Here is a 10,201-nt window from a genome sequence, read left to right on the forward strand (position 1 = left end):
TGACTTATGGCAACCCTAAAGCCAACCTATCCTGGGGCTTTCTTGGCAAGATTCCTTCAGAGGAGGTTTGCCCGTGCCTCCCTCTGAGGCTGAGAGCATGTCACTTGCCCAAGGTCACCCAGTGGGGTTTCATGGCCCGGCTGGGAATCGAACCCTGGTCTCCAGAGTCCAACAGCCATGCAATGCAGACTGGAAACTGCAGCAATGCCCAGGTCCATCCCTGGCAGCAGTGGTGGCATGGGCCCAGTGCCAAAGGGACTTTTTGCCAGCGGTGGGGGGCTGTTGAATTGTAACCCACAACGCTGGCCACCCTTGCATTAAAATGGCATTTCCCATGACAAGAGAGACGCCACTGAGGGAACCATTCATGAAGAAGTAGGCATGACCTTCCCATTCTGGATCAGTCAGCTGAAGGCTATCCAGAAAGTAGAGATAGATAGATCTTCCACATTGCAGAAATAATCCAGTTTGACACCACTTTCACTGCCGTGGCTCAAGGCTGCAAAGGAAAGCTGGAGTCTGTAGGTTTGTAGTCTCTAGATTTCTGTAGGATCAACTATAGACACATTTTCAAACACAATTTAAGTTCAATTTTTACAGTATCAACAGAGCAAATTCTATATTACAACCAGCACCATTCCAATGTCCCAAAGCTCTGCTCTGGCGTCACAACAAACACCAGTCCCCAGAATTCCCTAGAATGGAGCCATGGCAGTTAAAGTGTCTCCAAACCGGATTAGCTCTGCAGTGCGGATGCAGCCTTTCTCTCTCTTTTTCTCTAACCTCCATCCTTGATCTTCCCCAGAAAAGCAAAGCTGTCCTCACTCTCAGGGGCTGAGGAAGGGAAATGCTTGGGAAGGAGGGAGAGGAGGAAAAGAAAGAAAGAAAGAAAGAAAGAAAGAAAGAAAGAAAGAAGAGAATGGGGGAAGAGGGGAGGAAAACATTTCCCCACACTTGTCAGGGAGATGCCAAACTCTGGGGCTGAGTGGGCTGAGAGGAGCAGATGCTGCTGGGATGAGATGCCAAGGCAGCTCCTCTTTCCCCTGCGCTTTTGGGCGCCTATAAAAGAGGCCCCTGCCGCCTTGGCCGCTCCTTCTCTGCCTGGCCCTCGCCGCGCCTGGCTCTCTCTCGCTCTCGCTCTCTGTGTGGATGCGGCGGGTCTCTCTTTCTGGGCGCCTGTCAAAGGAAGGAAAGAAGGGAGGAAGAGAAGGCTGCATCAAGGCTGGTCAACCTTTGGCTTCGGCAGAAGCAGGCAGCTGAGGCTGCCCTTTCCTTCACCACTTCCTTCGTTCCTTCTCCGTCTCTCTCTCTCTCTCTCTCTCAGGACTTTGGAGCTGTTGGCCTGGCTGCAGAAAGAAGGATGAGTGAGTGAGTGAGTGAAGGGTGGGAGGAAAAGAAGAAGGAGAAGAAGAAAAGAAGCAGAAGAGGAGGAGGAAGAGGAGGAGAGGAGGAGGAAGAAGAAGAAGAAAAAGCGCAACCTCAGGAAAGGCTCGAGAGAAGCGACCAAGAAGAGGAGGAGGAGGAGGAGAGGAAGAGGGAGCCAGGGGCAGGAGGGGTAAAAAAGTCGATCGCCCCCCAGGAGCATAAAACGTGCGCCAGAGGAGCCGAGGAGCCACAGGTGGAAGGAGGGAGGGAGGAAGGTCCGGCTGCGGAGGCGAAGCGGAGGAGCCCCCTTGGAGCCCTCCCCGCCGGGAGCCCCTGCCTGCCCCCCCCTGACCCCGAAGGACGCGGGGAGGCTGCCGCCCCGCCAGGATTTCTCCCCGGAGAGGATCTCGTCCGGCCATCAAGATTTTGTCCAAAGGGAGGCAGGAGGATCGCCCGGCCGCCCTGAGCCGCTTGGTGGGCAGCAGGCGGCGGCTGATCGCGGCGGGGGCGCTGGGGGTGGTCATGGTCCTGCTGCTGGTCATCCTGATCCCGGTCCTGGTCAGCTCCGCCGGGCCCTCCTCCGCCCACTACGAGATGCTGGGCACCTGCCGCATGGTCTGCGACCCCTACGGAGGGGGCACCAAGGCCCCCAGCACCGCCTCCGCCGCCCCGCCGGACAGGGGCCTCATGCAGTCCCTGCCCACCTTCATCCAGGGGCCCAAGGGAGAGTCCGGGCGCCCGGGGAAGGCCGGCCCCAGAGGGCCCCCCGGGGAGCCGGGTCCTCCGGGCCCCGTGGGTCCTCCGGGGGAAAGGGGCGAGCCGGGCAGGCAAGGCTTGCCTGGTCCCCCGGGGGCTCCGGGCCTCAACGCCGCGGGGGCCATCAGCGCCGCCACCTACAGCACCGTCCCCAAGATCGCCTTCTACGCGGGGCTCAAGCGGCAGCACGAGGGCTACGAGGTGCTCCGCTTCGACGACGTGGTCACCAACCTGGGCAACCACTACGACCCCTCCTCCGGCAAGTTCACCTGCTCCATCCCCGGCATCTACTTCTTCACTTACCACGTCCTCATGCGCGGCGGGGACGGCACCTCCATGTGGGCAGACCTCTGCAAGAACAACCAGGTACGCAACCACAACCACAACACACACCCCTCCAGATCCCTCAAGGGCTGCATCCGCCTTGGAGGAATAACCCACTTTGGCACCGCTTTAACTTCTCTGGCTCTTTGCTATGGAATTCTGGGAGTTGGAGTTTGTAGCTCCGCTCCGCTCTGGGCCCACAACAAACTCCAACTCCCAGAATCCCATAGCAAAAAGCCAGACAAAGACTTAAAAGAGACAGCCCTGGGGCCGCAACAAACTACAAGTCCCAGGATTTCTGTAGGATACAGCCATGGCAGTTAAACTGGTGTCAAGCTGTTTTATTGCACTTTGAGGGAGCCAGGAAAGAGGGCTGTAGAGTAAGGATGAGGTTGCAATTCCCATCATCCCTGAGGCTAGGCAAGGAGAATGGGAATAGTAACCTTATGGTTTCTAAGGCGGCCACACACTAATCTGCAGGTGAAGGGCACGTTGGAGTAAGGAAGCAGCTGGATTGAAAGCAACCCTTTTGTAGACAATACAGTTCCTACTCGGCTCTACTACCCCTTTTAACTGCCATGGCTTCTTTTATGGACTCCTAGGATTTGTAGTTTTGTAGCATGGTGTAGTCTGGAGACCAGGGTTCGAATCCCCACTTGCCTTGGGCAAGTCACACTCTCTCAGCCTCAGAGGATGTCTGTGGCAAACATCCCTCCGAACAAATCTTGCCAAGAAAAGCCCAGGATAGGGTCGCCATAAGACTTGGAGGCACACAACAACAACAACAAGGGCATTTAGAGTTCTCTGCCAAAGTGGCTCCCCAAACTACAAATCCCAAGATGCCCTAGGAAACAGCCAGGGCAGTTAAAGTAGTGAGAAAAGGCCATAATTGTGCAAGGAAAGTTAGGCTTGTATCTCTTTCCTTTTGGCAAAGTGTATAAGATTGGGGTGGTACTCCCTAAAAAAGCATATGGCTTCCAGCAGGGTGACCAGGTGTCCTCCTTTTCCAGGACATGCCCACCATTCCAGCTTTCTGTCCAGGAGGAATTTCAAAATGTCCTCCATTCTGAGCATGACTGTGAAGCATGAATGCATATTGCTATGAGTGTTTTCAGCTGTTAATTGGGTCATGCCCTACATTTTCCCTGACTGTCCTACATTTCGTGGTTCAGAGGTTTGCCATGGCCTGGTCAGCGTGGCTTGAGTGGTCTGGACAACAACGACTCTGGAAACCAGGGTTTGAGGCTTGGCCATGGGAGCTCACTGGGTGACACGCTCTCAGCCTCAGAGCATGGCCATGGCAAACCTCCTCTGAAGAAACTTGCCAAGAAAACTCCATGATAGGGTCACCTCAGGGTTGCCATAAGTCTGAAACGCCTTGAAATCACACCACCACCACCACCACCACAATGCTTTTGGGGATTTTATCCTTCTCTTCCTCAGATGCATGGATGGTTGGCCCTGATACAGAAACAGGGGATGTTGGGATATAAAGTCTTAATAAAAACAACAAAACTTGCTAGCACAGCAGTGTTTTACGAAACTAGGCCCTCACCTCAGGTCTTCTTGGAAGAAGAAGGCGGGGAAAGGAAGAAGTGGGGAAATTGAGGAAAAATATGGGGGTATTAGAGCTGAGAGGAAGTGTCCCCATAGGGTTCCTTGGCACTGCCTCACAAAATGGTGGGGAAGCTGCTGAGGGAGGAACAAGCAAGCAGGACTCTTGTTCTAACACATAGATAAGAAGCCCCCTTCCTGGCCAAGTCACACTCTCTCAGCCGCCATGGTCCTCCTTTTCCAGGACATTTCAGCCTTCCTGTCCAGGAGGAATGGCAAAAAGGCCCTCCATTTTGAGCAGCATTACTAAGAAGCATGGATTTATATTCCTATGAGCATTTTTAGCTTTTCGGGGGTGGGGTGTCATGCCCTACATTTTTTGAGACTGTCCTACAGTTTGTGCTCAAAGTAGTGAGAAAAAGCTATAAATGTGCAGGGAAAGGGAGGCCTATATCTCCTCACTTTTGCCTGTATGGCAAAAGTTGAACGAGTAAGAGGTGTATATTGGAGATACAGTGTATATATATATATATATATAGAGAGAGAGAGAGAGAGAGAGAGAGAGAGAGAGAGAGAGGTGTATTAGAGATACAACATATAAAGTATATAAAGAGTAGATGTGTATATTGGAGTACAATATATATAGAGAGAGAGAGAGAGAGAGAAAGAGAGAGAGTGTGTAGAGGTGTATATTGGTGATGTGTATGTGTGTATATATATATATATATATAGTATATAAAATGTAGAGGTATATATTGGAAATACAGTACGTATATAGATATATAAAAATGGAGGTGTCTATTGGAGATTCATATATGTGTATGTATGTATGTGTGTGTGTATGTGTATACACACATTATATAGTAAATGAAAAGTAGAAGTGTATATTGGAGATTGGGGTGCTACTCCCTAAAAAAAGCATATGGCCTCAAGAAGGGTGGCCAGACGTCTTCCTTTCCCAGGACATATCCTACATGCCCACTTTCTGTCCGGGAGGAACTGCATAAGTTCCTCCATTTTGAGCAGTACCAAGTAGCATGGATTTATATGTCTGTGAGCGTTTTTTTGCTTTGCTTTGGTCATGTCCTACATTTTTCTTGAATGGCCTACACTTTGCGGTGCCTTGTCCTCCTCCTTGGTGATGAGGACATCTGGTCACCCTGCCATAGAGAGTCATGGCAAACCCTCTTTGAATGAAAAGGTTGCCAAGAAAATCTTGTGAGAATTTCACCATAAATTGGGGACGACTTGAAAGCACACAACAACAACAACAACAACAACAATTATTTTCCTTGCCTTATCCTTGGAATCAGAAACGAGGCATTTGGGGGCCACAATACTCTGGCACTTTACCCTCTAGGTTTGCACTATGGGGTTTGGCCACTCAGGCACTTGTTGGTGTTGTGTGCCTTCAAGTCATTTCCGACTTATGGCAACCCAAGGGCAAACCTATCGCAGGTTTTTCTTGGCAAGATTCCTTCAGAGGAGGTTTGCCAGTGTCTCCCTCTGAGGCTGAGAGCATGTCACTTGCCCAAGGTCACCCAGTGGGGTTTCATGGCCGAGCTGGGAACTGAACCCTGGTCTCCATTGTGCTGCTCAGGTTGTTGTGCTCAGTACAAACAAAAACAAGACCAAGGTCCAGAACACACTGCAGCAATAATCCAGTTCGAGACCGCTTTAACTGCCCTGGCTCAGTGCTAGGGAATTCTGTGAACTGTAGCTTTTGTGAGATATTTACCTTCTCTGTTACAGAGTTCTGGTACCACAACAAACTACAATTCCCAGGATTCCCTAGCACCAAGCCATGACAGTTAAAGTGGTCTCGAACTGGATTATTTCTGCAGGGTGTTTAGACCAAAGTGCATTATTTCTGCACTATTGCCAGCTGAGGGAGCCAGGAAAGAGTGCTTAGGTCTTCTGTAGAGCAAGGATGGGGTGTTGGGTTGCAATCTCCATCGTCCTTAACCTGCCTAAGGCTAGGCAGGGATCATAGGAATAGTAACCTAATGATTTCTAAGGCGGCCACACAACCCACACCAAAATAAAGGCTGTGTTGAAGGAAGTAAGTGGCTAGATTGAAAATAAAGCTGCAACCCTCTGGTCTCTTTTACACAATACAGTTATTGTACAGCACAACAACAACTACAATCACTTTAGCTGCCATGGCTCCTTTTATGGACTCCTAGGATTTGCAGTTTTCTACAGCATTCAGAATTCTCTGCTAGAATTCTAATTCTTATTCTCACAAGTGCATCTACACTGTAGAAATAATGCAGTTTGACACCACTTTAAGTGTTGTGGCTCCATCCTATGGAATCCTGGGGTTTCTAGTTTTAAGGTCCTTAGCCTTCTCTGCCAGAGCTCTGGTGCCTCATGAAACTACAAATCCCAGGATTCTGTAGGATTGCTCTATGGCAGTTAAAAGTGGTAACCAAAAAAGCCTTTCTACAAGTGGTTGGTTCCCAAACTTGGCTTCTCCATCTGCTTTGGGCTTCAATTCCCAGCATGGGCCGCTGTCAGGAATTCTGGGGGCTGAAGTCCAGAATATTTGGAGGGCCAAAGTTTGGCAATTACTGAAAGGAAAATTGTGGGGAGGTTTTGTCAAAATCACTTATGGTGAGAAAGTCCTTCAAGAGGGCAAAGAAAAGTGGGAAGCTGGGTGAGGAGGAAAAATGGAAGAACAGCTCCCACCTGACTAGAAAGTCTGGTTTTTAAACTCAGCCCCTAAACTTGGGGTTTGGAACAACAAAAAAGTTAATATTTTAAACTCTGGGGGACTTTGAGGTGACATTTTTACACACACTTGCTAGTTGTACAGACTGGGGCTTGCTTTCGGGGAGAGACATAGCAATGTATGTGGGCCCTGAAGCCTAGGCTTGTCTGTTACACAGAAGTGGGGACTACTGGGTTGCCCTCCAGAGAGCATCCCAAGGCAGGGTTACCATCTTAAACCACAAAGGAGGACAAGGCACCATAAAATGTAGGGCATTCAAGGGAAAAAATGGAGGCCCTCAACAAACAAAAGCTAAAAACACTCCTAGAAATATCAATTCATGTTGCTTAGTCGTGCTCAAAATGGAGGTCATTTTGGAATTCTTTCTGGACAGAAGGTTGAAATGTAGGACGCATCCTGCAAAAAAGGAGGGTGTCTGGTCATCCAAGGGCTTGAAAAGAGAAGCTGGAGGAATCATCTTGGCCTTTTTGGAGAACTTATACTGAGAGAAATTGGCAGCAGCAGAGTTGTTAGTGGTGCTGCTGTGTGCCTTCAAGTCATTTCCAAGTTATGGCAACCCTAAGGTCACAGGGTTTCCATAGCAAGTTTCTTCAGAGCAGGGTTGCCATTTCTATCCTCTGAGGCTGAGAAGGCGTGACATGCCCAAGGTGACCCAGTGAGGTTTCCATGGTCAAGGATTTGATCCCTGCTCTCCAAAGTCCAATGCTCAAAGCGCTACACCATGTTGGCTTGATGGTTGTTAGTGTTTCCCCTTTAATTTGCTGTTCCACACATTACTGTGTCCAGTTTGAAAGGGAAGAGGATTGAGCAGCAAGAGACTGTTTCAGCAAAATAAAAAGATTTAAGTGGAGATGTTGGGGTGGGCTCCAATAAGAAATATTGGGGAGGCTTTGGGTAGGGGCATATAATGTGGTAATAGCCTAACAACGCAACCTCAGCCTCCTCACCACCACGACTGCTAACCTGTGAAGTTAGATACCATCTCTTGTGCCCCACTGTATATCACAGAGGACTGAACAAACATCCATATGGATTGTGTTACAGTACAACCCATGCACACCTATCTAGAGGAAAGCCCCACTGTATACTAGTGGCCTGATTTCTGACAATTACACATACATTTTGTTACAAGTGTATTGGCACTAATCTGTAACTGGCTCATTTTTATACTCTTGGCATACTACTAACCTATCCTCTCATTGCATTTTTTTTTAAAATCCCAGCAGGGTATGTTTTTATGTTAACTTTATATTATTAAATTAAAAATAGATGATTTTAATTGTTTTTTTTTTAAAAAACACTGTGACATTTTTGCGATCCTTTTATCTTGTAAGCCAGTTTAGTTCCCTTCCTTGGAGAGAGCTGGCACAGAAATAAAATAAAATAAATGCATCTCTAGCAACCCTTCCCCTCTTTTTACCTCCTATAACAATCCTTTGTGTGCCAACATTGTTGGTCTTTTTGCGTTCTTCCAAATTATTGGCAAATAAATCCAAATCCAGACAAACCAGCAGAAACCTTGGTCCCTTATACCCCTTCACCCACCCCGTGTTTCCATAAGGTTAACATTGAAGACCATGAGAGCCTAGTGGGACATAGGAACAATCAATTCCAATTAGTCAACATAGCGTTACAGTGTGTCTGTGTTACAGAGAGAGCCTAGTGCGTCTATATAATTGTTAGCATTCGTTATAATTACTTTTGTCAGTGTAAGCAAGTTTGATAATTCCGTGGAGTAAGAAGGAAAAAAACCCTGTGTTTAGGTGAGCTCTGGTGTTGCAAAATCACAGGAAAATGCTTTGTGAATAAAAATATAGCATAACAAACATTATGGACACATACACTGTCAGATGTATTTAATTCCACAAAAGTGGGATTAAAAAGTAGTATGATCAGCCTGTGTTATTTGTTGAAAGATTAGAAGCCAAATATGTGTAATAGCCTTTCCAGTCTTTTTCAGACAGTACTACAGAGTTGTACAATTCTTAGAAAATATTTATGCCAATAGTGTGCCAGCTGCTCTACAGAAAGCATAAGTGGTACTGTTTTTCTTTCCCCGAAAGCTCAATGCTCGCTGCTTTCAAGTTTGCAGAAACACCCCAGAATATTAGAGACCCACTCTGCCTTTACTATTTGCTTACTAGGTAGTTTTGTTGCATTCTACCAAGATTTCACAAAAGCTGGTGTGTGTGTGTGTGTGAGATTTTGTGTCTGTGCAAAGCATGTGAGATTGAAGGGATTTTTTTTCCTGAAAGGAGGAATAATGAAGCTGAAATTGCTGAGCAGAGGTACTGGGGAATACCAGTGTACCGTAACCAGATGAGAGCCCTTTCAGTCACTTCAGCTTTGTGTTGAAAGCAGGATCACAGATGGGAGCATCAGAGGCTGGTAAATTAATCTGATATGCCACTTAACCTTTTGTTTATGGTTTCTCACACGTGCTGCAAAAATGAAATTATGAGGACTTCAGCAGTAATTAATCAAATTAGCAAATGCCTCTACCAGAAATACGGGCTTTAAATCTCAGATCACATCACTAAATATTAAACACAGGGCAGTCCATTGTCATGTCTCACACGTACGTCTGCCCCCTCAAAACTTTTTTCCCCCTCAAAAAATTTGGTTATTAAAAAGCATCATTTCTTCTTATCCTTGATGGAAATAAAAATAGAATACAGTACATTGCATGTGAACATATTTTTATGGTCATAAATATTAAAATAAGCCTGAAGAATGACTTAAGTACATAATCCCAGACATTTATAAATTGCTTAATATAGGCACTATACAAACGGAACGGACAAATATTGATCATGCAGTAGAGAACTCGGTTTGTATTCATGCAGTTATAAGAAATCCTTAAGCAATTTTTTTTAATGAAATTAGTGAGAAGTTTGATGCATGTATGTGAGGAAGGGGGAGATTTGGTCTTGTAATGTTGAGAGACTATACACTTTCAGAGTTTTATGTACAGAATATTGGGGTCTCTGGATAAATTTTAAGAGAGCAAAATATTACAGATTCAGCCCTGTGCTGTAGAAAAACATTATTAGTGCTGTAAGTGTATACAACTTGCATTGGGGGGGGGATTTCATCCAAGAGCAACTTATATTGAATATTTCAAGGACTCCCATGTAACACATTGTCTTCCTTAATAGTTACTTTAAATATAGAAGTGCTGACACTATAACGTAATTGTTTTCTTCACACTTTTAATGTCCTCTTTATACCACTGTAGCCCAGTGAAATGAACAATCACGAAACTTATGTAAGGCACACCACAATTGTTTTAATTTTGAGACACCTTTAACATGGACATCAATGCACTTAGGAGTCTTCTGAGACTGCCCTTATAGCCTTCAAAAAGAAATTACATTGGTTACCAACAACAACAACAAAAGAGGCAGAGGGACCATAAAGGTAGCACACGGAGTATAGAACTGAGGTTAATACAGACACCAGCCATTG

At 46.6% G+C, this 10,201-nt stretch overlaps 2 protein-coding genes across 2 annotated transcripts in view; one reads left to right on the plus strand and one right to left on the minus strand.

Annotated features, from left to right (window-relative positions):
* The first annotated feature begins 1,397 nt into the window (after nucleotides 1-1,397).
* Nucleotides 1,398-10,201, plus strand: part of C1QL3 (complement C1q like 3) — a 12,089-nt gene continuing 3,285 nt past the window's right edge. Inside the window, exon 1 of the mRNA XM_042472443.1 lies at nucleotides 1,398-2,487. Coding sequence (XP_042328377.1) covers nucleotides 1,888-2,487 — 600 coding nt within the window. The 5' untranslated portion in view covers nucleotides 1,398-1,887. The remainder of the gene's footprint in view (nucleotides 2,488-10,201) is intronic.
* PTER (phosphotriesterase related) overlaps nucleotides 9,098-10,201 on the minus strand; it is a 45,500-nt gene continuing 44,396 nt past the window's right edge. The window contains exon 5 of the mRNA XM_042472440.1: nucleotides 9,098-9,174. Coding sequence (XP_042328374.1) covers nucleotides 9,156-9,174 — 19 coding nt within the window. The 3' untranslated portion in view covers nucleotides 9,098-9,155. The remainder of the gene's footprint in view (nucleotides 9,175-10,201) is intronic.

Source organism: Sceloporus undulatus, chromosome 6 (genome assembly GCF_019175285.1).
Source record: "Sceloporus undulatus isolate JIND9_A2432 ecotype Alabama chromosome 6, SceUnd_v1.1, whole genome shotgun sequence".
NCBI lineage: Eukaryota > Metazoa > Chordata > Lepidosauria > Squamata > Phrynosomatidae > Sceloporus > Sceloporus undulatus.